The following is a 25,059-nucleotide window of genomic DNA, read 5'->3' as shown; positions in this document are numbered from 1 at the left end:
AATCTCCAACCAAATGTTACTATAAGCACGACACACTTTTATGGATGGTAGGGCTGCAACCTGGGTGGGTTGGAGGGTCAACCCATGTTGTAGAACCCTCAACCCGAGATTGAGCTTCTAAAATCGGGTTGAATTCGGGTTAGCCCAAGTTAAGTAATTTTGGGTGGGTTGGGCTTATTGAGCAATTATAATTTCATTTTGATTAATACATAAATTTTATTTTATTTCTTAAAAAATAAATACACTATAAACAAGCAAAATCACTAGTAAATAACCTCCAAATCCATTAATTTTTTTCCTTAATTTTACAAATATATTTAAGAAGAGATAACTACTATTTTTTTTAAATAAATAAAAATATTTATATGTAAATATATAGCATTGGGTTCGGGTTGAATTAGGTTGTTCGGAGCCTCAACTCGAATTCTATTCGGGTTGAGGTTTCTTAGCCCAAGCTCAAGAGTGACCGAAAAAAGTTAAGATTTTGGCAAGGCATCATTATTCTATGTGTAATGGGTATTAGTAGAATTGATTTTGATTTCAGCGATCGCACATCCGAAATTGATATTTTATTTAGGTTTTTAAAACCACAAACATTTAGGATTGATCCATTGACACATCCCTAATCCTAACTATATCTCAATAATTGATGTTTCTAAAATTATTTATGGTATTCTTATATTGTTTCCTGGAGAAAATATTTTTTAATTTTACCAACGTATATTGATTAGAAAAATTGATAGGGCAAGACCGTAAAGTTAAATTCACATCAAGGGTAAATGAAATAGTGATACTTTTGAGTTTTGACTATTACACTTTCTCATATTAAAAATAAAAACAATTTTGACTCTTTAGTGTGTGCCATGTCATGCCTAACAAGGGTAATTTTGTAAATTAGGGATGCATTCAATATAGGAGGCTAATGTGATTGGTGGATCACGCATTTTGTGAGCAATTTTTTTTTTCGACATCAGACCAATATCTTCCTCTCTAAAATGAAATACAAATTAAAGAAGGGAGTTATTATTAGTTTGCAAACTGTAGTGGCTTTGAGAAGAAAAATACAAAATAATCAAATCTCAAACAAGTTGGGAAATTTCATGTAATTAAGTGGATGAATGGGATCTCTCACCACAAAATTGGGATAATTGAGTGGTTGGTCTGTTGAGAAAATAATTTTTTTGAACATATTTGAATTGCTAATTAGGTCTGATACAGGCTTTTAAGATCACTGACCCCATGAATGCTTGGCCATCCCTTGCACACTAATACTAGCTTTAAGATAAAACACTTTTTTCATCAAAATTGAAGTGCAGGAATGACTCTGGTGGCAGTAAAATCCTATGTCAATCTTGATGGAAAAAATTTGATTAAGCTTGATACTTAATCTATACTTCGTTGTGACACTTCAAGATGCATGTATTTAACATCTAAGGGTCATATATTCAAGACAATATAATTCGCTTCTAGTACGATAAAGATATACAAGAGATTATATACCCCCTTTTGTAAACATTTTTGTTAATTTTTGCCTATTTGTGCATTAATTTCTACACATTCCTAAGCAATTGCATGAGTGGCTAAACGATCTTATAAGCTTTTATGACTTGGAGTGATTTTGGACAAACTATTTGTTTGATACCATGGCATGGGTTCAAAATCATTGAACTTGCCTTCATGCTAATAACATACCCCCTTGCTTGCCAAGCAAGGAAGGATATAAGATTGTATTTTTATCACACCATGTGACATGATAGATGAGTTTGGTGAATACCTTGGGATATGCATCAATCTATTCTCCTAAATTTGCACCATCCTTACATCAAGATTCACACTTTAATTTTTGCCATATGCCCATTCCATATGAAGTGTTGGTTAAATTGCATAAACGTATGTACTAAAAATACAATTCTTTCCTCAAACCATTTGAGGCTAAAAAATTCCAAACAACAAAGACCTTGTGAGCAAAAAAGACAAATTGAATTGACCCCCCATGTGAATGGCATAACAAAGTCCTTTTCTAGAGAGAGAAACAAAGGGTGAAAGACTCTGCAGCATTCCAAGTCTTTGGTAGGGTTAACACATCTAGACTTTTAACATATAATGCTTGGTTCATTAATAGCGTTCCAAGACTCTAGCGCGCTTAGCTTGACTCATTGATAGTGTTTATAATGCGCTCATTAATAGCGTTGCAAGACTCTAGCGGGTTTAACTTGACTCATTAATAGCGTTCCAAGACTCTAGGGGGCTTAGCTTGACTTTTAACATTTGAAACTTGCTCATTAATTCACTTTTCTTGGCTTTGTAGCATTTGAAACACGCGTATCTACAACTAGATTTACGTAATTTGTTGACAAGTTCTTTTTTTTTCAAAAACTGGGAATCACTATAGACAGGTGACCGGGCTTGTTTTTGGGCTTTACCCATTCCATAGGCCATGGTCTTGTCTAAGGAGTATCTAATATCTCCCTACATTCTCTTTTGGCTATTGGCACTCCAACTTTTACTTATTATACCCACATTTCTTAAATTATTTCTCAATTCAAGTAACTATTAAACAACACCACTCAAAATTACACATTGAAACAAATTTAATATTTGTTCACAATAAGGATCAAGCCCATATAAAATTCTAAATCATTGAAATTTTATTTTATTTATTTGTGTTGAAATAGAGTACCCAACTTCTACTTATTACACCATAATTAAAATAAAATAAAAATTCTCAACCAAAGTTGGGGTGCCAATAGAAACTCTCTATATTTTCTTAGGACTTCTATGGCATAGATTTAGAATTTTATACTGGCTTGATCCTTCTTGTAAACAAATGTTAAATTTGTTTCAATGTGTTATTTTGAGTGGTGTTGCTTAATAGTTAATTGGAGTGTGATAAATAATTTAAGAAATATGGGTGTATAGGTAAAAGTTGGAGTGCCAATAGCCACTCTCTAAATTTTACAAGTAGAGGCAGCCGGAGGTGTTAGATATAGAAAATTAAATTGAGGGTAGAATGAATATTTAAAAGTGTATGATGACGTGGTAACGAAGTTGAAAAACTGAGGTATAAATTTAATAAAGCAAAGTTGGCTTGGAGTTATTAGAACTCCAAGGGAGTTTTTTTAATAAAAAGGCAACAGTGAGGCCTTCCTAGTAAATCTCTCTTCTTTTATTTTCTTCCGTGTCACTGTCAAGGAGAAAAAAGAGAAACGAAAGGTTCCACGAAGGAAAGGGAAGGGACCACCACTTTATTCTATAAATAAATAAATAAATCTTGTTATTGTAAAAGAGGAATTAAAATTGAGGAAGAAACTAATGGCGAGATTCATGATTATTGTTGTGCTGTTGTTCTCTTGTATGATCCACTTCACTTACTACTGCTTCAGTGAAGAAGATTCCAAGTTACTGCTGCGTTGCTTACCGAAGGAAAGAGAAGCTCTACTAAAGTTCAAAGAAGGTCTCATTGATCCCACACATCGCCTCTCTTCTTGGGTCCTCTCCCAACAACAACAACAAGATTGCTGCACTTGGAATGGAATAACCTGCGACAACACTACCGGACACGTCATCAAGCTTGATCTTCGAAATTACCCATTTTTTGACGCAAGGAGATATCTTGACTTTGGTTACGATATTGACTTTCTTTATGGGAGAAGTCTGGTGGCAAGTAGAGAGGTAAATCCTTCATTGCTTGAGTTGAAACATTTGAATTACTTGGACTTGAGTTTTAACAATTTCTCTTATTCCAAAATTCCCAACTTTTTTGGATCTTTCCATGAATTGAGATATCTCAATCTCTCTTTAGCAATGTTTCGTGGTGTTATTCCACCTCATCTTGGTAATCTCTCCAACTTGCATTCTCTCGATCTCTCTTGTACCTTCCATGTGGTCTCATTATCCATGCACTTAACTATTTTCACATTCTCAAATGCTGTTGAAAATATGAATTGGATCTCTCATCTTTCTTCTCTTCAACACCTTGACATGAGTGGAATCGATTTTTCAAATGAGGCATCACAATTATTCAACTTGCTCCCTTCTTCTTTAAAAGAGTTGCGCTTGCATTTTTGTCGACTATCTCTCACTCATCTTTCATCATCATCATTTCTTAATAATCACACATCTCTGTCCATCCTTGATCTTAGCTCGAATGAATTTGAAGGTCCAATCCCAACTGCTCTTTGGAACATGACTTCTCTTATTTTTCTTGATCTCTTCGGCAATTATTTCACTTCTAATCGTCCAATTCTTGATGCTTCAAGGAATCTCTGCTCATTGAAAACATTATACCTTTCTAACAACAAATTAGCAGGGAAAATAACTAATAAGTACTTGTCTTCTCCATGCTTCATGGATACTTTGGAGTTACTGGATTTGTCATTTAATGAACTCAATGGGTATTTGCCTAATTGGTTGGGCCAATTTAAGAATCTAAAATACCTTTATCTTCGATTGAACTCATTTTATGGTCCTATTCCCACATCTCTTGGCTCATTGTTGACTTTGAGAGAATTATATCTCGATTCCAATCAATTGAATGGTCCTATTCCCACATCTCTTGGCTCATTGTCGACTTTGAGAGAATTAGATCTCAATGACAATCAATTGAATGGGACTGTTCCAGAAAGCCTGGGACAACTTTCAGAGCTAAAACGATTGGATCTTTCTTTCAATTCTTTAAAAGGTGTTGTATCTGAGGTTCATTTTGCTCAACTCTCCAAACTACAACATTTGGGTATGAGTTCCAACTCTTTGGCTCTGAAAGTTGGACCTGATTGGGTACCTCCTTTCCAACTGAATTTTTTGATAATGTCATCTTGCCTAATAGGTCTCCCGTTTCCCAAATGGCTACGAACACAAACTACTGTTACTTATTTGGATATCTCCAATGCAAGCATTTCAGATTCCATTCCAAATTGGTTTGTGAACCACTTTTCTCATTTATCCTTCTTAAAACTCTCTCACAATCAGATCCATGGCAAGGTGCCTACTTTTGTGGCGTCAAACAATCAACTTTTAACTCTGGATTTGAGTTCCAACAAATTTGAGGGTCACTTACCACATTTTCCTTCCAATGTTAATATATTGGATCTCTCCAATAACTCAATTTCAGGAACTATACCACAAAGTATAGGTGATATGATGCCTGGATTACAGAGTTTGGTTCTTTCTGATAACGTTATTGGTGGCAGCATCCCTCGTGCATTATGTAAAATGAAGATCTTACTGCTTCTTGATCTCTCAAAAAATCATTTGTATGGACATCTCCCTCATTGTTTGGGTAATTTACCCTTGGCAGTTTTAGATTTATCATCCAACCATCTCTCAGGAGTTATTCCAAATTCAATGGGTGATCAATCATCGCTACAATCATTGCACTTGAACAACAACAGCTTTACTGGAATGTTCCCCTTGGCCTTGCAAAACTGCTTAGACTTGATTGTTCTTGACCTTGGAGAGAATAAATTATCCGGGAACATGCCTGCATGGATCGGAAAGAGCCTGACATCGTTACAAATTTTAAGGCTGAAGTCGAATAACTTTGATGGTGATATTCCTTTAGAACTGTGCCATCTATCTCATCTTCAAATAATGGACCTTGCTAGTAACAATTTATCTGGAATCATCCCCCGTTGTTTCGGCAATTTCAGTGCTATGGCTTCCAATCAAACAGGACAGAAAATGTATGATGACTATGGACAAATTCAGTACAATGACCAAATAAGCGAAGTCATAAGAGGAAGAGAAGATGAATATAGAAAACTGCTGCGATTTATCATCAACATCGACCTTTCAAATAATAAGTTGGTAGGACAGATACCCGAGGAGCTAACCGATCTTTATCAACTGTATAATTTGAATTTATCAAGAAATTTTTTAATCGGAAGTATCCCAGCGAAGATTGGTCAATTGAGTTCATTGGAATCTCTCGATTTATCCAAGAACCGTCTTTCAGGCACAATTCCTCAAAGCCTATCAAATTTAACATTTTTAAATCACTTGAACCTATCATACAACAACTTGTCGGGACAAATTCCATCAGGCAACCAACTCCAAACCCTTGATGATCCTTCGATTTATAAGGGCAATCCAGGACTTTGTGGAGTTCCATTGAAGAAGAAGTGCTTAGATGATGTGTCATCACAAGCTCCCACAGTTGATGAAGAAGAGTCAAAGATAGGTTGGTTCCATATTGGCATGGCATCAGGATTCGTGGTAGGAAATTGGGGAGTTTTTGGTGTTTTATTATTCAAAAAGACTTGGAGGTACGTTTATTTCCAATTTGTGGACGATATCACTGGCACATTGTATATGGTGATAGTAGTGTCAGTAACTCGACTGAAGAAGAGGCTCAAGTGCAACCCAGATGAAGAATGAAAAAATTTGCTTTGTTTATTGGTCAGTCGTGTACTCTTTATATATAGTGGGGCTTATGTCTTTACATTTACTAGAATAATGTGTAATTTTATTAGTTTCTTTGTACAATAAATATAGTTATCTTAAGAGGTCATTTAAGCCCATTGACTCAATTCAACCTTTGTAGACCTACACCGAAATTACTTGGATCATTGTTAGCACTTTGACCAACAATTCACAAATATACATGAATTATACAATAATTGATTAAAATAGCTGTGCAATTCAATTATTGATAAAATATGCCTTTTTGACTTAAAACGAATTACTCACAATTTGTTCATCTCTCGGATTAAATAATTCAAAAAACTGTGTATAATTATGGGTTAAAACACAAGTATATTTTTTACGTGGTAATGCATTCTTCACTCTCCCCTTATCCTTTACAGTTTCCTTTATTTTTGTTTATCTTTCTTTACTTCTTTCCCTATCTCTTTGGATTTTTTGGATGGGAATCTCAATGGAAAATCTTGTTCAACTGAGTAGGAGAATCTATGTTGTGTGTTTATGAAGTTTTGTGTTAGTGCAATTTGCTTTTATTGAATCTTTATATATATTTTTTTTTAATCTTAAATGTATTTTATACTAGTTTAGAATGTATGAATTAAAATGTCTTCCATAGGAATCAGCCGTCGAATGTCTAACTTTATCAATCTTAAGAAATTAATGGTTTGGAATCAGTTGTTGAAAAGTTGATTTAGCAAACAACTCTGCAAATTTAACGTAAACATGTAAGAGGTCCTCGGGGGTCTTCATTGTTTGTAAGGTTACTTTGTTGAACTTCAATTGTTTTCTTGATATTCTTCTCAAAAGATTTTCATTAATATCTCGATTCGACCATGTAGTTCATCGGCATACAGTCGAAATTAGAGCACATCTAAAACAACAAAATTGATGCTAAAGAGTGGAGATAATCTAACTGGTAAGAATGAAAACATTGGAAATTGAAGGTGAACCAAAAAGGTTATCTCCACATAGCATACACATGTATCATGTAGACACGCGGGCTTTGAAACCTTTGAAAAAGGTTTCAGCTCATCTACATGGATTTAGGAGTCGCCACCATTCAATTAAAGTGTGAGTGGACACTATAGAATTTTTTTTTTTTTTTGAAATCTAATTTTTGGCTTGTAGTGACTCACATATCCAAAAGATGAAGAAAATGACCTACTTCGAGATCTATGGTAAGGAGGTTCTGTTGAGGGACAAGGAAGGTGTTAGGCACCTTGTCCCACCTATCCTAAGATGGTTACCAATATATAACCATAAGTATGATTTTGAAACATTGACTTGCTTTGGAAAAATAAAAGAAAACTAAGGAAATTCAACTATAGCTTTGTTTTGGAAAATTGACAAATCTATATGATGAGCAAGCCCTTACTAGAAGTAAGTGCTTGCTGAAATTTTTTGTTAGCCTAGGATTTTGGTGAGAATCCATGAAGATTTCACCTTATTTTGGATTCAAATCCTATTTTCAAAAGAGCTATAGTTCAAACTTAGAAAAAGAGCAAAATGAGACAATGAACAAACTAAAATGGAAATGTAGCTTGCTAGAATTTTTTATGAGCCTAAGATTTTGGTGAGAATTCATAAGGATTTCACCATTTTGAGATCCAAAAGCTGTTTTAGAGATTATGTACTCTCTTGGGAACATGTTGTTGTTGGTTTAGCTTTTAGGAGGTGTCTATGGGTTGGACACCACCATGGAAAGTCTAAAGACCTTATGCTTGGAATGTATCCATTTTGACTTATTTTTGTTTGCTCTAAATGTTGAATATAGGTCCATAAGGACCTACACTCTTGCTTGTAGCCATTTTATAAGTATTGTGTGTGTGTATGTGTGTGTGTGCAAAGTGTATGCATGTGATGGGCTTATCAAGAGAAGATTACCTTCAAGGAGGGTTTACTCTCTAACTTTATTGTTATCAAAGTGGGTAAAACAAAAAGAACTATTATTCTAGGAAACTTAAAGTGCAAGTAAAGTAATGACATTAAAACATCTACACTATGAAATTAAATTGCATAAATATAAAGAAAGAAAGAAAAAAATATATAATTTAGTACTCTCAAAGAGCTTATTGAGGACTTATAGGAGGAAATTGCCTTTAAGAAGTCTTACTCACTACCTCCAAGTCTCACAAAACAAATTTGAGATCTATACTATTGCATGTAAAGAAAACATAGATGTAAATTTTGCTTAAATGAAATAAGGGGATAAGTAGAAAGGGGGATTTAAAAATGGGAGAAAGGGGGTTCAACCCCACCTTGGTTCTCTTTTTCTATTTTCTTTTTTATTCTTCGTCTTTTTGGTTTGAACTTCTTGAAAGTTTGGGAATGGGTTTGGATAGAGTTTAAGTAGGCTAGAAGACTTTAGGAAGTAATTTGGACAGCATTTTGGCTTCTTGAGAGCTTCTATTCTTTGAAGAGAAATTTGGACAAAAATTTGGATTCTTCCTTCTTTTTTATTTTCTTTGCTTTAAATAGGGGTCCTATTTATAAGAGTTTGGGAGACCCTTGGGGATAAACTTGTCTTAAATCTTAGACTTCTCAATATACTTAACAAAATCTTCATAGGAAATCCAAATGACCTCTACTCTCCTTGGACTTAAAGGTCTTTCACTCACATGAAGTCTCACCAACCATGATGATCAAGAGGGTAAGATTGTAAAATGTCAAAGTTTCTAAAGAATTCTTTGAAGAGGGTAGAAAAGTCTTAGATCTTCGACTTTGATCAAATCCTAGAAAATTAGGCTAGATGGCATGTAAATTTTGATGAGGACTTTGGGTATTAAGGTCATCTAGCGCAACTAACTCTCTCACAACCTAGGGGTAATCTTGTCTTTACTCACAAGTTCTAGAGAATTCTATGAGTTGGGTAAAATTGTCAACACCTCTAGAACTTGGTCTAATTACATTGACTTTCCTAGAATTGAAGATAGACCTAGGGGGCATAAGTGTAAACTACCTAGATTAGGTTCTAACAACTTGAGGTTAGGGTAGTAATTACACTCATGTGGAGACCAAATTGACTAAGGGTCTATGTTGGAAGAAAAGAAAAATTTACAAAAGAACCTTGATAGTGGGTTTATTATGAAATTGAACTAGGTAAAAAGGTAAAAATGTGGATTTTCTTGAGGGAAAAGTTAATGAGGAAGTGAGTTAAAGGGTAATTAACCCTCACAAAATTCGAATGCACATGGGTTCAAAATTTTCTAACAGAATTGGTCTTAGGTGACCAATGGCCAGTGCAAAATTTCCTTTTGGCTGTTGGTCACCTTCAAACCCTATAAGAATTTCTTCTGGCTATTGATAATCTATGACCAGGCTAAAAAACAAATAAGTTTGGCCGTAGGTTACCTCCATATTATGTTAAAAAAAAGACTTTCTAGCCATTGGTAACCCATGATTAGGCTAAAAAAATAAGCTTGGCCGTTAGTTACCTCCATACCAGGCCAAAATCACAAATTTGGTTAGTTTGTTGGATAAACGTGGGGCCCTCGCGATCATTTGAAAATTGACTCAAGTCGAATCCTTTCTCGGAATGTTTTTAGTGCTCTCGAGCTTGGTTTAGGGGAAAATGGGGTGTCTACATATCCGACTCACGACCAATTATTAAAAGGATCAATTATCAGTCAGATGACTGCCATCATGAAATTAACCTTCACCACATTAGAGCACACTTGCTTTTGAAAGCATCCCTTAAACATTATTAAACACGTTAGTGTTAACCAACCTACCCAAAGAATGAGCATGAAACTTTCATGACATAGTACAATGATAAAAGGTATAAGCTAACTTGAGTGAAAACATCTACAATTAATAGAAATATATGATATTGCAATGGAAAATGAAATCGTGATAGTTACAAGCACACAAGCAATCCTTTGCTTTTACACACAAAGAAAGGCTTTTGATCGATAATATAAACAATATAAATTATTCCACTGAAACAGGTTGCATCTTTTCAACCTCTTGCCCCAGTTTTTGAAATAATACGAACGATAAGTATCTCTCTTCAAAACTTGGATGAATAGTCTGAAAGTGATATCATAGGTAGTTGTTAGTAAACCTAATCCTCAACACTAGTAAGATCGTTAAAGGGTTACTATAGAAGTGTAACAACTTCATCATTATAATCAAAGCCTTGTCCCAAAGATTTGGGGTCAGCTAAATGGATCTTCTTCATCTATTAATTCCACTGTATCTAGATCTAGAGACATGTCTTCTATTATTGAAAGTGTATTCCTATCTCCTTCTACTATCTGCATCCACATTCTTGAAGTCTTCCTCGTTCTCTTTTATGATTTTGAACTTGAATATTTCCTCCAATTGGGATTGTAGTCAGTCTTTGTTGAACATGTTTAAACTAGGGGTGCACATTGGATTGGGTAAATCCGAGCACAAAAGGTGACCGAAAAAAGTTAAGATTTTGGCAAGGCATCATTATTCTATGCGTAATGGGTATTAGTAGAATTGATTTTGATTTCAACGATCACACATCCGAAATCAATATTTTATTTAGGTTTTTAAAATTATAAACATTTAGAACTGTTCCATTGACACATCCCTAATCCTAACTATATCTCGAAAATTGATGTCTCTAAAATTATATTATGGTATTCTTATATAGTTTCCTGGAGAGAATATTTTTGAATTTTACCAACATATATTGGTTAGAAAAATCGACAGGGCAAGAGCATAAAGTTAAGTGCACATCAAGGGTAAATTAAATAGTGATTCTTTTGAGTTTTGACTATTACACCTTTCTCATGTTAAAAATAAAAACAATTTTGACTCTTTAGTGTGTGCCATGCCATGCCTAACAAGGGTAATTTTGTAAATTAGGGATGCATTCAATATAGGGGGCTAATGTGATTGGTGGATCCCGCATTTTGTGAGCAATTTTTTTTTCCACATCAGACCAGTATCTTCCTCTCTAAAATGAAATACAAATTAAAGAAGGGAGTTATCATTAGTTTACAAACTGTAGTGGCTTTGAGAAGAAAGATACAAACATAATCAAATCTCAAACAAGTTGGGAAATTTCATGTAATTAAGTGGATGAATGGGATCTCTCACCACAAAATTGGGATAATTGAATGGTTGGACTGTTGAGAAAATAAATTTTTTGAACATATTTGAATTGCTAATTAGGTCTGATACAGGCTTTTAAGATCACTGACCCCATGAATGCTTGGCCATCCCTTGCACACTAATACTAGCTATAAGATAAAACACTTTTTCATCAAAATTGAAGTGCAGGAATGACACTGGTGACAGTAAAATCCTATGTCAATCTTGATGGAAAAAATTTGATTAAGCTTGATACTTAATCTATGCTTCGTTGTGACACTTCAAGATGCATGTATTTAACATCTAAGAGTCATATATTCAGGACAATATAATTCGCTCATAGTACAATAAAGATATACAAGAGATTATATACCCCCTTTTGTAATCATTTTTGTTAATTTTTGTCAATTTGTGCATTAATTTCTACACATTCCTAAGCAATTGCATGAGTAGCTAAACAATCTTATAAGCTTTCATGACTTGGAGTGATTTTGGACAAACTATTTCTTTGATACCATGGCATGGGTTTAAAATCGTTGAACTTGCCTTCATGCTGGTAACATACCCCCTTGCTTGCCAAGCAAAAAAGAAAGGTATAAGATTGCATTTTGATCACACCATGTGACAAGATAGATGAGTTTGGTGAATACCTCGGGATATGCATCAATCTATGCTCCTAAATTTGCACCATCCATACATCAAGATTCGCACTTTAATTGTGTGTCATATGCCTATTTCATGTGAAGTGTTGGTTAAATTGCATAAACGTATGTACTAAAAATATAATTATTTCATCAAACCATTTGTGACTAAAAAATTCCAAACAACAAAGACCTTGTGAGCAAAAAAGACAAATTGAATTGACCCCCCATGTGAGTGGCATAACAATATCTTTTTCTAGAGAGAGAAACAAATGGTGAAAGACTGCAGCATTCCAAGTCTTTGGCAGGGTTAACACGTCTAGACTTTTAACATATAATGCTTGACTCATTAATAGCTTTCCAAGACTCTAGCGGCACTACGTGAAAATACCATAAATTCGACGGCCCAAATCCGTCGAATTATGTAACAATTCGTCAGCCTTGACCGTCGAATTGGTCTGTCGAATTTGAGTTTGTCGAAAAAAAATTCGACGGTTTAAAACCATAGAAATTTTCAGTAATTCGACGGCTTAAGACCGTCGAATAACATATCTTCGACGACTCCTAGCCGTCGAATCACTGCAGTAAATTAGGGATATAGCGACGGTCGCTATTGCCTTTAGCGACGGTCTATGACCGTCGCCATAAGTTATTTTTTAAAAAAAAAAATTAGAGCTTTAGCTGCGGTCACGGCCGTGGCTATAATAACTTTTGAAAAAAAAAAAAGAATTTTACACCTGGCCCCCTCACATGTTACTGAATATTGGAGATACCCCTTTATTTTAAAATTAATGACTTTGACCCCAACTAGCAACATGAAAAGACCCAAATGCCCCTCGTCTTCAACTAGAATATCCGAAGAACACACCCATTAACCAAACTTTTCCCATCGACGGCAACGAAAAACACAATCTGCATGTAAAAGTTGAACAATTTAAGTGAAAATCAATTTGAAAATAATTTAAAAAATACACCCAAAATGCAATCAATCGAACAATCCCACATTCATTCTGAAACCCCAAGAAAAAAAATGGAAGAATTTCATTCATCAACCGAATTTTGAGTTATATTCAGAAAATCAACAATACTAAGATATGAAATTCTATCAAATGTAACAAATGGGAATCTAAAAATCGACTTTATTTTTTTTCCTTCATAGCCAAGAAAAATGAGCTCTGATAGTTTTCAGTTGAATCTTTCCACTTCGTATCACATGTCATGCCTACTCAAGGACCAGACAAGCTATCTACCAGCATCATTTCAACTTCTACACACCACTGACGCCTAAAATCACGTTAATGCCTAAGTTCAAAACTTCTATAGAACCGAACCCTTAATGACTCGCTGCTTTTTAGAAGTTAGGATATAAGTTCATGGTTTTTGTTTATGGATAGATTAATGACTTATTTAATGAAATTTCAAGTTCATTATTTATTTATTTTTGGTTAAAAATATGCTACTTCCAAGGAGGTTTTTAGGATATTGGCAATCCATAGAACAAAACCAAACCAAACAGAACTTAGTCCAGTTCTACGGGAAATTTGGTTTAGTTCTGGTTATGGTTCTGGTTCTTATTTAGTAGATAAGATATGTTGGTTCAGTTTCAATTTGGCCCCAAACCGAACCAAGTTGCACACCTAAGAAAAAGAGGGCTGAGGTGACCACCCGAAAGAGTACAAAAAGCGACCAAAAGAGAAAATAAAGAGGATGCCATAACATAACAAGAGCGAATGAAATATAAACAGTTGGTGAAGGTTGGTTGTGTTACTTACGATACAAGTAGAATGAGTACCGGTTACCCCATTTGGAATGGAGTTCAAGAATCAGGATCTGTTCTTCAAGAGTAAGGTTGCCGCGCTTTACGTCAGGTTTTAGATAATTCAGCCATCTCAATCTACAGCTCTTTCCAGTTCTCTTCAATCCTGTAAAGATAATTCCAAAGAATAAAGGGTTGTGAGATAATCATCCACTTATTTAAAGTTTCATACCATCTTGAGATGTGTCGATCGTTTTGATATAGACCAAGACCAAACTCATGAAATTTTAATTTAAATGCCTATAAAATGTTTTAGATTGTCTTAGAAAAAAGATATAGTTTTACCTGAACATTTGGGTAACATATCCCAGCGACCTACACCATGAGAAGCAATGTAATGTGTGAGAAGAGCATCTTCTTCAAGAGTCCATGGTCCTTGCCTTAGCTTAATATCTTCTTCAACATGATTACATCTCTTCTTAGTATCAATAGACATGGTTACTCATATATATATATATAGAGACACACACACACCTACATATATATGTATTAAACTAGAGAATAAAGATAATGAAAAAGTTTAGTATTTTTTATCAGTGTTGGAAGTTAAAAGTAGTGAAGCTGAAGCTATAGCCCAAGATTTATAGACTCCCAACACTCTTAAAGCCTTGGCACCCTTTCAAAACAAGTAGTTGAAAAAGTAAACTCAGCTGGAGTTTCCTTCCAACTATTTTCCACATGTTTTCGTTTCTACAAACAAAAGAACAAAAAATTAAAAAATAAATAAAAAATGATAGAATTTTCAGAGATGAGTTTGTCTCTCTGTCTAAGTCTCTATATCCAACTTCATTAGTGGTATATTATACATATAAAATGTGGGTAGCTATCAACCCATGATTTGATATAGGTCCTACTCCTACATAGATCACAAGCACACAATTAATTTTATTTATTTTTAACTACTTTTTGATAAGAAACTATGCCTAACACTTAATTACTTCTTGAAATAAGAATGCAATATTAATCTTATTTCTGTAGAGTGCTCTTGTAATCATTTCAATTAGATCATTTCAATTATTTCTGTAGGGTGGAGATGACTGGTTTTGAAAACGGGAGTTTTAGATACGTTGAAGAAGAGGGCATTGTGGTCATTTTTAGTTAGTCTACTAGAGAAAATCAGCCAAAGGGGGCATGCCATCAATTTCAAAACATAGGAGAGTTCCTCATTAGTATTTGGTGAGACATTAGCATTATTCAAGTCATTTCACACTTAGTATTTGGTAAACATTCTTAACTATATAAATTTTATTAATCACTACTCTCTAAGAACAAACAGTTACCAAATTACATGGGTTTAAATTCCTAAATTAAAATGTTTGAGATCCAATTTACATACGTTTAGAATGTTTTTAACTAAAAGCAGTAACAAACTCTTCTTCCAATGCCGTGAGTCTCAAGTCCATTGCTCGCAGCAATTCATTTCTGTTAAGTAAGAAATACTCTGGTTTGCAAGATTCCATTCCACTATTCAGCTCTATCTAGAGCTACAATATGTTAAGATCTCCTATCGTGAAAATTTTCAAACCAATTACACAAATAATTGAAATGTTCGAAACAATCCAAGATCTAATTTTGTTTCATCTCAACCAAAATTGAAATGTTCCACCAAAACATTCTGGAACGGAATGAAAGGATTTATATTAGTGAAGAGCTTGTTAGCTATCTATTTTGACTTTTGAGACAAAATAAGAGGATAAATTCCGCATAGCTTTAGAAACAAACAAATATAAAATCTTCATAGAATGAGTGTATAACAGATGTGAGGATAATTATTCAATTTGAAGGTTCAGACAGAGGCTACAAATGCTTTTAACAGCTTGGATTTGGAGGTAAATAGAACAAGTGAGAGGGGATTACTATGAATAAGGAGAACATTAAAAATTGAACAGTGAAATTTAAGGTCTTAAGCAAGAAATTCCTATATTATAAATTAAAAGTTAAAACTAGAGGAAATGGAAGTTCAAACTACCTTAATTCCACCTTTATCTTCTTCAATCTGGCCCTTAAATAGTGTTATAAATGATCAACCACCAACACCAACAACAACAATGTCAGCATCCAACACTCTCCCATCCTTCAGTTTCACTGCCTTTACCTGAAATGTAGCAACACTTATTTATGAAAAACACTGTAAACAAAATTGAACGTTAATATAAATTGCTTGGATGCTGAGAAACTAACCTCTCCATTTGCATCGGAATCAAACCCTACAGCTAATACACCTTAGAACAAAATTCCAAATCTTAGCAAACTAAACTGGAAAACAAAAGAAACTCATTACACCCTATGAACAGAATAGTGAAGTCAAGGAGGTCAGTTCTGTTTCATGGTGTGTAAAAAAATGTTTTTTTTTTTTTTTTTGGCTTTTCATATATTTCTTCCTTATATTTATTTAAAAACTTTTGAGTTAAATATAATGAAACTTATATATTATAATATGTGTATAGGGACATGTTCACGGGAAAAATGTTGGGGGCATCCTGGATCGACTAACTTTGATCATTCTACCCACTCTGATCACTCTAGAGAATGATGATGATATTTGAAGAAAAACAGAACACACACACATCAAGGCATGATTATATGTTTATACATGTAATTCATAAGGATAGGTAGGCATGTGCGGGCAATTTGCCTGAAAAATAATTTAAGGTTCTGGTGATAGAGGAGGCGTAGGCAATGGTGGAGAGTAATTTACATACATGGGGTAAAATTTTCTCTATATATTTTACTTCTGAACTCTTGAGCCAAAACTAACATCTATGTCAAGTAACATCCATTAAAAACAAACTACATCTCTTGAGAAATTGAACGGATATAGGAACCATACTGTTTTACATCATTATGTTTGCTAATGACCTCCACATAGTCTGCAACTAGATATATAGTAAAACCCAACTCCAAGCTGCATAAAAGGAAAATTACCTAGCTAGTTGAGTTTCCACCCTTTTGTAAGATACAAAAAACATGAAGCTTCTAAAGTACTTTCTACAATACTCAAAGTTGCTTGTTTGTGTTATACATACTGACACAAGATGGATCTAGTGATATTTAGTTAGACTACAAGGTTCCTTCCCATGAACAATGGAATGATGTGCTTCAATTTGATATGCAGTTGCACTATTTACATTTAAGTAGTTGAGCCAACCAACTAACTACTCCAAAAGACTATCGAAGAACATGTCATGGGAACATTTGCGAAATCAACATAAAAGATATAGATTAAAATTAATCAGAATGATAATTTTTCTGTTCTACTTGTTTTGTTACCCGTGTGTTGTTTTTATTCTAAAACCATCAAGCATCACATAGTTTCAAAGGGTTAAATGTTATAATTGGGAACATTTTGTTCTGTTAGCCCTATTGTTTTTTGTCACACTTTGTTCTGTTTTGTTGGTGGAAGCAAAGAGGAATGTATGCCAAATATAATGATCTAACCACTATGTACTTGTTATTTGCTATTATCATTATAGCACATTTTACACATTAAAACAGATAACAAAGCATTAAAAGCTGCAGCTAAATAGGTCCTTAAACTCTCCTTACAAGGAAAAAACTTAGATCCAACATTGAGAGCAATGTTTTTCTCATGATTCAAACAACAGTAGCATCAGCTAGGCTTTGGCATTCCTTGATAGGCTCATTCAAGTAATTTTAGACACAAAAAAGGGTATAAAAACTGCTTATGATTATGACCATTAGATTTAAGGCCCCATTGTCTCTGCTGAATGTACTCCAATACAAGAAAGGGTTTACGCTACTTTGCATTCTAAAAAGATATTCTATAGTTTTCTTTATTAAAGCATCAATTTAGTTTTGCACAAATTGGATTAGCTTGCATCAGAATATAAACAGATCAAAAGTCATAAGAAACATACTTTTAGGATCAAATAGACCTACAATACAACAGCATTGACCGTGGACTTGACCAAGCCACTTGATGGTGGGTTCTAGCCCATGATAAACAAAGGAATAGAAATCATCAATCAATCAAGTTTACCTAACTTAACTTAGGTGTATAAGTCCACACATAAAAATACAATCGAGGTCGAGGTGAGATCAATATTATATATATGGTATAAGTAGCAGTTTGCTACCTCCCCTAGATACATCAGCGGGAGTAAAGGATCTGCGCAGTCCCACGTCCTCTCCCTTTATTAATTAATACTTCAACTAAAAACTATATATAAAAGGAGTGATATGTTTTGGATCCATGGTGATAGGAATGACTTTAACGACCCCAAGAAACCCTACTCACCCATTGGTCCACGTGAGGGTTGTGAATTTGTAAGCATTACCGGTGTAGACAGAATCGCACCCAAAAATAAAATAAGACAAATAAATACTGACGTGTTCAAAAATAAAATAAAACAAATAAATACTGACGTGTTTTTTTAATATTATTATTACCTATGATTTACTACAGGCTAGGTAGTACTTTGTGTTTTTACCTTCAAATGCTAGGTGTGCTTTTACTCTTTATTTCATTTTATTTTTGTGTGATTTTACTTGAAGAGATTTAACAAGTAGACATTTGACATACCAACATCAAACATTCATCTGAGTTTGGAAGATGTTCATGGGAATTCCCAAGAGAAACTATTTTCCCTCCCATCTTAATCCATCTTTTGATGCAAAAAGTTGCTTTAGGCTAGAAAAGTCCCTTGGTTGAACGTGAAAAGTAGAAGAAACAAAATTGAAAACAGAGACTTTTTGGTTGATTTAACATATGAACCAAGGTGTAGACTTACACTAAGTTTTTTGCAAATATTTAAATAAGTTTTTTGAAGAGCTAGCAAATATTTAAATAAGTTTTTTGCTCTTACGCAAAGAGATCAATACACGTGACGTGTTTGCATTGGTTCATCAGCTTGGCACAAAATATTTATAACAACAAATCATTGTTCCATAAGATGTAGTTCTTCAGGACATAACATTTGTTTTAGGAGTTTTAAAAATACTATTATGGTCATTTTGATAGAATCTAGTGGTTGAAAGCAATTTGACCTTACAGTAATTACAGCTTCTCCACCAATCATGGAAAAAAATGTGAAAATATCTTCCTGATATAGGTTCGGGTTAAACAATATTTTCCTGCCAATATAAGAAAATATATTTATCCAAAAAATATTTCCTTATGAAAATGTGCAAATGTACACTGCAAAATGAGTTGTATAGGGAAAACCATTTTCCTACTAATTTTTTTTTTCTTCTGATTACACAGACCTAAATGTGTGGTGCCATTGTCCCCACTTCAAAACAAACTTAAAATCACCCAATCCACAAATGGATTTCCTAACCATCTGATCTAATGTCGATGATTGAAGTGTCAAAGAAGTAACTATTGAAAAAGCCAGACAATCAAATTTAAGCAAATCAGACAGTTCAATATGATACAAGAAGTGGCCTACTTCATGATCTGATTTTACATGAGCAAATGTTGGTCATTCATCGAAGCCTTATCCAAAAGATTTGGTGTCAAATAAAAAATATCGTGTTCATCCATTCAATTTTGTTCATAGTCGTGTGTCTTATGTTATTGAAACTTTGTCCATATAAGATTTTACTATCTTAATAACTCAATACATATATTTTTAGGCCTTAAATTCATAATAAATTATGTAAATACTACTAACATCAATCAGAGGAAAAAAAACCCTAAAAACAAGGGAAATTGATGAAGAATCAGAATAATTTAAAAATTGATGAAGAGTTAACAATTTCTACAACAAATGTTTAGAAATGTGAAGCAATACTTACTGGATCTGAACCAATCAAATGGCTGAGAAGAGAAGATCAAGGATTTGAGCTTCAGTTCTTGGAAGGCGCAGATGACGACGAGATCGAGAGGATTTGAGCTTAAGTCAAAGAAGACGATCAGCAACTTTTATAAATTGATCGATCGAGAGAGACAAAGAGGAGAGATCGAGAGAGACTTAAAGAGGAGAGATCGAGAGTTCGAGAGAGACAGAGAGGAGAAATCGAGAGAGACTTAAAAGATGAGAGTTCGAGAGATCAAGATAGGCAGAGAGACGAGAGACGAGAGTTCGAGAGAGATAGAGAGACGAGAGACGAGAGACGAGAGTTCGAGAGAGATTGAGAGAGACAAAGAGTAGAGTTCGAGAGTTCGAGCGAGAGAGATTTACAGGGAGAGTTCGAAGGAGAGAAAGAGAAAAACAGAAAAACAGAACGGGCCGGTAAAACGATAGAAAAATTCGGTGCGCCAAGTCTGTCGAAATATTTTCTGGGCCTAAACGTGGGCTTTGGACCGACGAAATATAAACGACGGCTTAGGGCCGCCGAATTTACCGCTACAGTGATGCCGAAATATTCCTGTTTTGACGTTGTGCGGGCTTGGCTTGACTCATTAATAGCGTTCCAAGACTCTAGCGGGCTTAGCTTGACCTTTAACATTTGAAACTTGCTCATTAATTCACTTTTCTTGGCTTTGTAGCATTTGAAACACGCACATCTACAACTAGATTTACGTAATTTGTTAATAAGTTCTTTTTTTTCAATAGAGACTAATATCTAATATCTCCCTACATTCTCTTTTGGCTATTGACACTCCAACTTTTACTTAATATTACACTCAAATTTCTTAAATTATTTATCACTCCAATTAACTATTAAACAACACCACTCAAAATTACACATTGAAACAAATTTAATATTTGTTCACAATAAGGATCAAGCCCATATAAAATTCTAAATCATTGAAATTTTATTTTATTTATTTGTGTTGAAATAGAGTACCCAACTTCTACTTATTACACCATAATTAAAATAAAATAAAAATTCTCAACCAAAGTTGGGGTGCCAATAGAAACTCTCTATATTTTCTTAGGACTTCTATGGCATAGATTTAGAATTTTATACTGGCTTGATCCTTCTTGTAAACAAATGTTAAATTTGTTTCAATGTGTTATTTTGAGTGGTGTTGCTTAATAGTTAATTGGAGTGTGATAAATAATTTAAGAAATATGGGTGTATAGGTAAAAGTTGGAGTGCCAATAGCCACTCTCTAAATTTTACAAGTAGAGGCAGCCGGAGGTGTTAGATATAGAAAATTAAATTGAGGGTAGAATGAATATTTAAAAGTGTATGATGACGTGGTAACGAAGTTGAAAAACTGAGGTATAAATTTAATAAAGTAAAGTTGGCTTGGAGTTATTAGAACTCCAAGGGAGTTTTTTTAATAAAAAGGCAACAGTGAGGCCTTCCTAGTAAATCTCTCTTCTTTTATTTTCTTCTGTGTCACTGTCAAGGAGAAAAAAGAGAAACGAAAGGTTCCACGAAGGAAAGGGAAGGGACCACCACTTTATTCTATAAATAAATAAATAAATCTTGTTATTGTAAAAGAGGAATTAAAATTGAGGAAGAAACTAATGGCGAGATTCATGATTATTGTTGTGCTGTTGTTCTCTTGTATGATCCACTTCACTTACTACTGCTTCAGTGAAGAAGCTTCCAAGTTACTGCTGCGTTGCTTACCGAAGGAAAGAGAAGCTCTACTAAAGTTCAAAGAAGGTCTCATTGATCCCACACATCGCCTCTCTTCTTGGGTCCTCTCCCAACAACAAGACCAAGATTGCTGCACTTGGAATGGAATAACCTGCGACAACACTACCGGACACATCATCAAGCTTGATCTCCGAAATCACCCATTTCTTGACCATAGTGGAGATCTTGACTTTTATTCCAATACTAATTATATTTATAGGAGCAGTCTGATAGCGAATAGAGAGGTAAATCCTTCATTGCTTGAGTTGAAACATTTGAATTACTTGGACTTGAGTTGGAACAATTTCTCTTATTTCAAAATTCCCAACTTTTTTGGATCTTTCCATGAATTGAGATATCTCAATCTCTTTGAAGCAATGTTTGGTGGTGTTATGCCACCTCATCTTGGTAATCTCTCCAACTTGCTTTCTCTCGATCTCTCTTGTTTTTCCAGTTTTATATTATACAATGACAATGTTATTGGAAATATGAATTGGATCTCTCATCTTTCTTCTCTTCAACACCTTGACATGAGTGGAATCGACCTTTCCAATGAGGCATCACAATTCATCACCTTGCTTCCTTCTTCTTTAAAAGAGTTGCGCTTGTCTTTTTGTCGCCTATCTCTCATTCATCTTTCATCATCATCATTTCTTTATAATCTCACATCTCTGTCCATCCTTGATCTAAGCTCGAATGATTTTAAAGGTCCAATCCCAACTGCTCTTTGGAACATGACTTCTCTTATTTTTCTTGATCTCTCCAGAAATTCTTTCACTTCTAATCGTCCAATTCTTGATTCTTCAAAGAATCTTTGCTCATTGAAAACATTATATCTTTCTTACAACAAATTAGCAGGGAAAATAACTGATAAGTACTTGTCTTTTCCATGCTTCATGGATACTTTGGAGTCACTGGATTTGTCATTTAATATTGAACTCAGTGGGTATTTGCCTAATTGGTTGGGCCAGTTTAAGAATCTACAATACCTTTCTCTTTCATCCAACTCATTTTATGGTCCTATTCCCACATCTCTCGGCTCATTGTCGACTTTGAGAGAATTATATCTCAATGACAATCAATTGAATGGTCCTATTCCCACATCTCTCGGCTCATTGTCGACTTTGAGAACATTATCTCTCACTTCTAATCACCTGAATGGGACTGTTCCAGAAAACCTGGGACAACTTTCAGAGCTAAAACAATTGGATCTTTCTTTCAATTCTTTAAAAGGTGTTGTATCTGAGGTTCATTTTGCTCAACTCTCCAAACTACAAGTTTTGGGTATGAGTTCCAATTCTTTGGTTCTGAAAGTTGGACCTGATTGGGTACCTCCTTTCCAACTGAATTATTTGCGAATGTCATCTTGTTTAATAGGTCTCCCATTCCCCAAATGGCTCCGAACACAAACTACTATTACTTTTTTGGATATCTCCAATGCAAGCATTTCAGATTCCATTCCAAACTGGTTTTTGAACCACACTTCTCATTTATCCTTCTTAGATCTCTCTCACAATCAGATCCATGGCGAGGTGCCAATTTTTGTGGCGTCAAACAATCAATCTTTGACTTTGGATTTAAATTCCAACAAATTTGAGGGTCACTTACCACATTTTCCTTCTAATGTTGATATATTGGATCTCTCCAATAACTCAATTTCAGGAACCATACCACAAAGTATAGGTGATATGATGCCTGGATTACAGAGTTTGGTTCTTTCTGATAACGCTTTTGGTGGCAGCATCCCTCCTTCATTATGTAAAATGAAGAACTTACAGCTTCTTGATCTCTCAAAAAATCATTTGTATGGACATCTCCCTCATTGTTTGGGTAATTTATCCTTGGCAATTTTAGATTTATCATCCAATCATCTCTCAGGAGTAATTCCAAATTCAATGGGTGATCAATCATGGCTACAATCATTGCACCTGAACAACAACAACAGCTTTACTGGAATGTTCCCCTTGGCCTTGCAAAACTGCTTAGGCTTGATTGTTCTTGACCTTGGAGAGAATAAATTATCCAGGAATATGCCTGCATGGATCGGAAAGAGCCTGACATCGTTACAAATTTTAAGGCTGAAGTCGAATAACTTTGATGGTGATATTCCTTTAGAACTGTGCCATCTATCTCATCTTCAAATAATGGACCTCGCTAGTAACAATTTATCTGGAATCATCCCCCGTTGTTTCGGCAATTTCAATGCTATGGCTTCCAATCAAATAGGACAGCACATGTATGAGGCCTATACACAATTTCAGTACACGGATAAAATAATGGAAGTCATAAGAGGAAGAGAAGATGAATATAGAAAACTGCTGCCATTTATCATCAACATGGACCTTTCAAATAATAAGTTGGTAGGACAGATACCCGAGGAGCTAACTGATCTTTATCGACTATATAATTTGAATTTATCAAGAAATTTTTTAATCGGAAGTATCCCAGCGAAGATTGGTCAATTGAGTTTATTGGAATCTCTCGATTTATCCAAGAACCGTCTTTCAGGCACAATTCCTCAAAGCCTATCAAATTTAACATTTTTAAATCACTTGAACCTATCATACAACAACTTGTCAGGACAAATTCCATCAGGCAACCAACTCCAAACCCTTGATGATCCTTCGATTTATAAGGACAATCCAGAACTTTGTGGAGTTCCATTGAAGAAGAAGTGCTTAGGTGATGTGTCATCACAAGCTCCCACAGTTGATGAAGAAGGGTCAAAAATAGGTTGGTTCCATATTGAAGTGGCATCAGGATTCGTGGTAGGAAATTGGGGAGTTTTTGGTGTCTTATTATTCAAAAAGACTTGGAGGTACGTTTATTTCCAATTTGTAGACGATATCATAGACACATTGTATATGGTAATAGTAATGTCAGTAACTCGACTGAAGAAGAGGCTCAAGTGCAACCCGGATGAAGAATAAAAAAATTTGCTTTGTTTGTTGGTCAGTCGTGTACTCTTTATATATATAGTGGGGGCTTATGTCTTTACATTTACAAGAATAGTGTGTAATTTTATTAGATTCTTTGTACAATGCATATGGTTATCTTAAGAGGTCATTTAAGCCCATTGACTCAATTCAACCTTTGTAGACCTACACGAAAATTACTTGGATCATTGTTAGCAATTTGACCAACAATTCAGAAAGCATACATGAATTATATAATAATTGATTAAAATAGTCATGCAATTCAATTATTGATAAAATATGCCTATATGACTAAAAACGAATTATTCACAATTTGTTCATCTCTTGGATTAAATAATTCAAATAATTATGTATAATTATGGGTTAAAACACAAGTCATATTTTTTACATAGTAGTGCATTCTTCACTTCCCCTCATCCTTTACGGTTTCCCTTATTTTTGCTTATCTTTTTTTACTTTCCCTATCTCACTACAACAAATATGGAAATTAGGAATGGTTTTATAACTGTTCCTAAGCCAGTACGAAACGGTTTACAAACCGTCTCTAATCGAGGCGTCGTTAATGAGTTTAAACGACTGGAAGCCGTTCTAGACTTCAAGATTTGGAAGCGTTGAAAACCGTTCCATATCTCAAAATTTGGAACGGCTTAAAACCGTTCCAAATCTAAAAGCACTA

General features: G+C 34.5%; 3 protein-coding genes across 8 annotated transcripts; 2 read left to right on the top strand and 1 right to left on the bottom strand.

The window, feature by feature from the left end:
• The first annotated feature begins 3,298 nt into the window (after nt 1-3,298).
• On the top strand, nt 3,299-6,655 carry LOC147389186 (receptor-like protein EIX2). The gene has a single exon (XM_086417480.1). The coding sequence runs from the start codon at nt 3,313-3,315 to the stop codon at nt 6,373-6,375; it is 3,063 nt and encodes a 1,020-aa protein (XP_086273606.1). The 5' UTR covers nt 3,299-3,312; the 3' UTR covers nt 6,376-6,655.
• A 6,143-nt stretch (nt 6,656-12,798) lies between these two features.
• LOC147389185 (transcription factor MYB62-like) lies at nt 12,799-20,191 on the bottom strand. 6 transcript variants are annotated; one of them, XR_015170600.1, is made up of 6 exons: nt 19,705-20,191; nt 16,126-16,849; nt 15,914-16,039; nt 14,230-14,337; nt 13,901-14,050; nt 12,799-13,040 (listed from the first exon to the last, which is right to left on the bottom strand). XR_015170600.1 is itself a non-coding variant. In XM_086418389.1 (3 exons), the coding sequence occupies exons 1-3, from the start codon at nt 14,378-14,380 to the stop codon at nt 13,000-13,002; spliced, it is 342 nt and encodes a 113-aa protein (XP_086274515.1). In that variant the 5' UTR covers nt 14,381-15,872; the 3' UTR covers nt 12,803-12,999. The 6 variants fall into 6 exon arrangements, 1 of the variants encoding a protein (XP_086274515.1); XR_015170599.1 differs by lacking the exon at nt 19,705-20,191 and having other exon boundaries at nt 12,801-13,040; nt 14,230-14,340; nt 16,126-19,688; XR_015170601.1 differs by lacking the exon at nt 16,126-16,849 and having other exon boundaries at nt 12,802-13,040; nt 19,705-20,137.
• Nucleotides 20,192-21,338: 1,147 nt separating this feature from the next.
• On the top strand, nt 21,339-24,514 carry LOC147389184 (receptor-like protein EIX2). The gene has a single exon (XM_086419872.1). It carries the CDS (start codon nt 21,345-21,347, stop codon nt 24,375-24,377), a length of 3,033 nt encoding a protein of 1,010 aa, XP_086275998.1. The 5' UTR covers nt 21,339-21,344; the 3' UTR covers nt 24,378-24,514.
• Nucleotides 24,515-25,059: the final 545 nt, after the last annotated feature.

The sequence above is a fragment of the Akebia trifoliata genome, chromosome 12 (assembly GCF_017979445.1).
Source record: "Akebia trifoliata isolate Shusen 1 chromosome 12, ASM1797944v1, whole genome shotgun sequence".
NCBI lineage: Eukaryota > Viridiplantae > Streptophyta > Magnoliopsida > Ranunculales > Lardizabalaceae > Akebia > Akebia trifoliata.
The sequence above is the reverse complement of the archived record's forward strand: the minus strand, read 5'-3'. Positions and strand labels throughout refer to the sequence as shown.

Coding starts and splice junctions, on each gene's coding strand:
- LOC147389186 (XM_086417480.1), top strand. CDS start 3,313: ATGGCGAGATTCATGATTATTGTTGTGCTGTTGTTCTCTTGTATGATC.
- LOC147389185 (XM_086418389.1), bottom strand. CDS start 14,380: ATGTCTATTGATACTAAGAAGAGATGTAATCATGTTGAAGAAGATATT. Junction 14,051..14,229: donor TATGTTACCCAAATGTTCAG/GTAAAACTATAT, acceptor TTATCTTTACAG/GATTGAAGAGAACTGGAAAG. Junction 13,041..13,900: donor GTACTCATTCTACTTGTATC/GTAAGTAACACA, acceptor TTTTACATGCAG/ATTGTGTTTTTCGTTGCCGT.
- LOC147389184 (XM_086419872.1), top strand. CDS start 21,345: ATGATTATTGTTGTGCTGTTGTTCTCTTGTATGATCCACTTCACTTAC.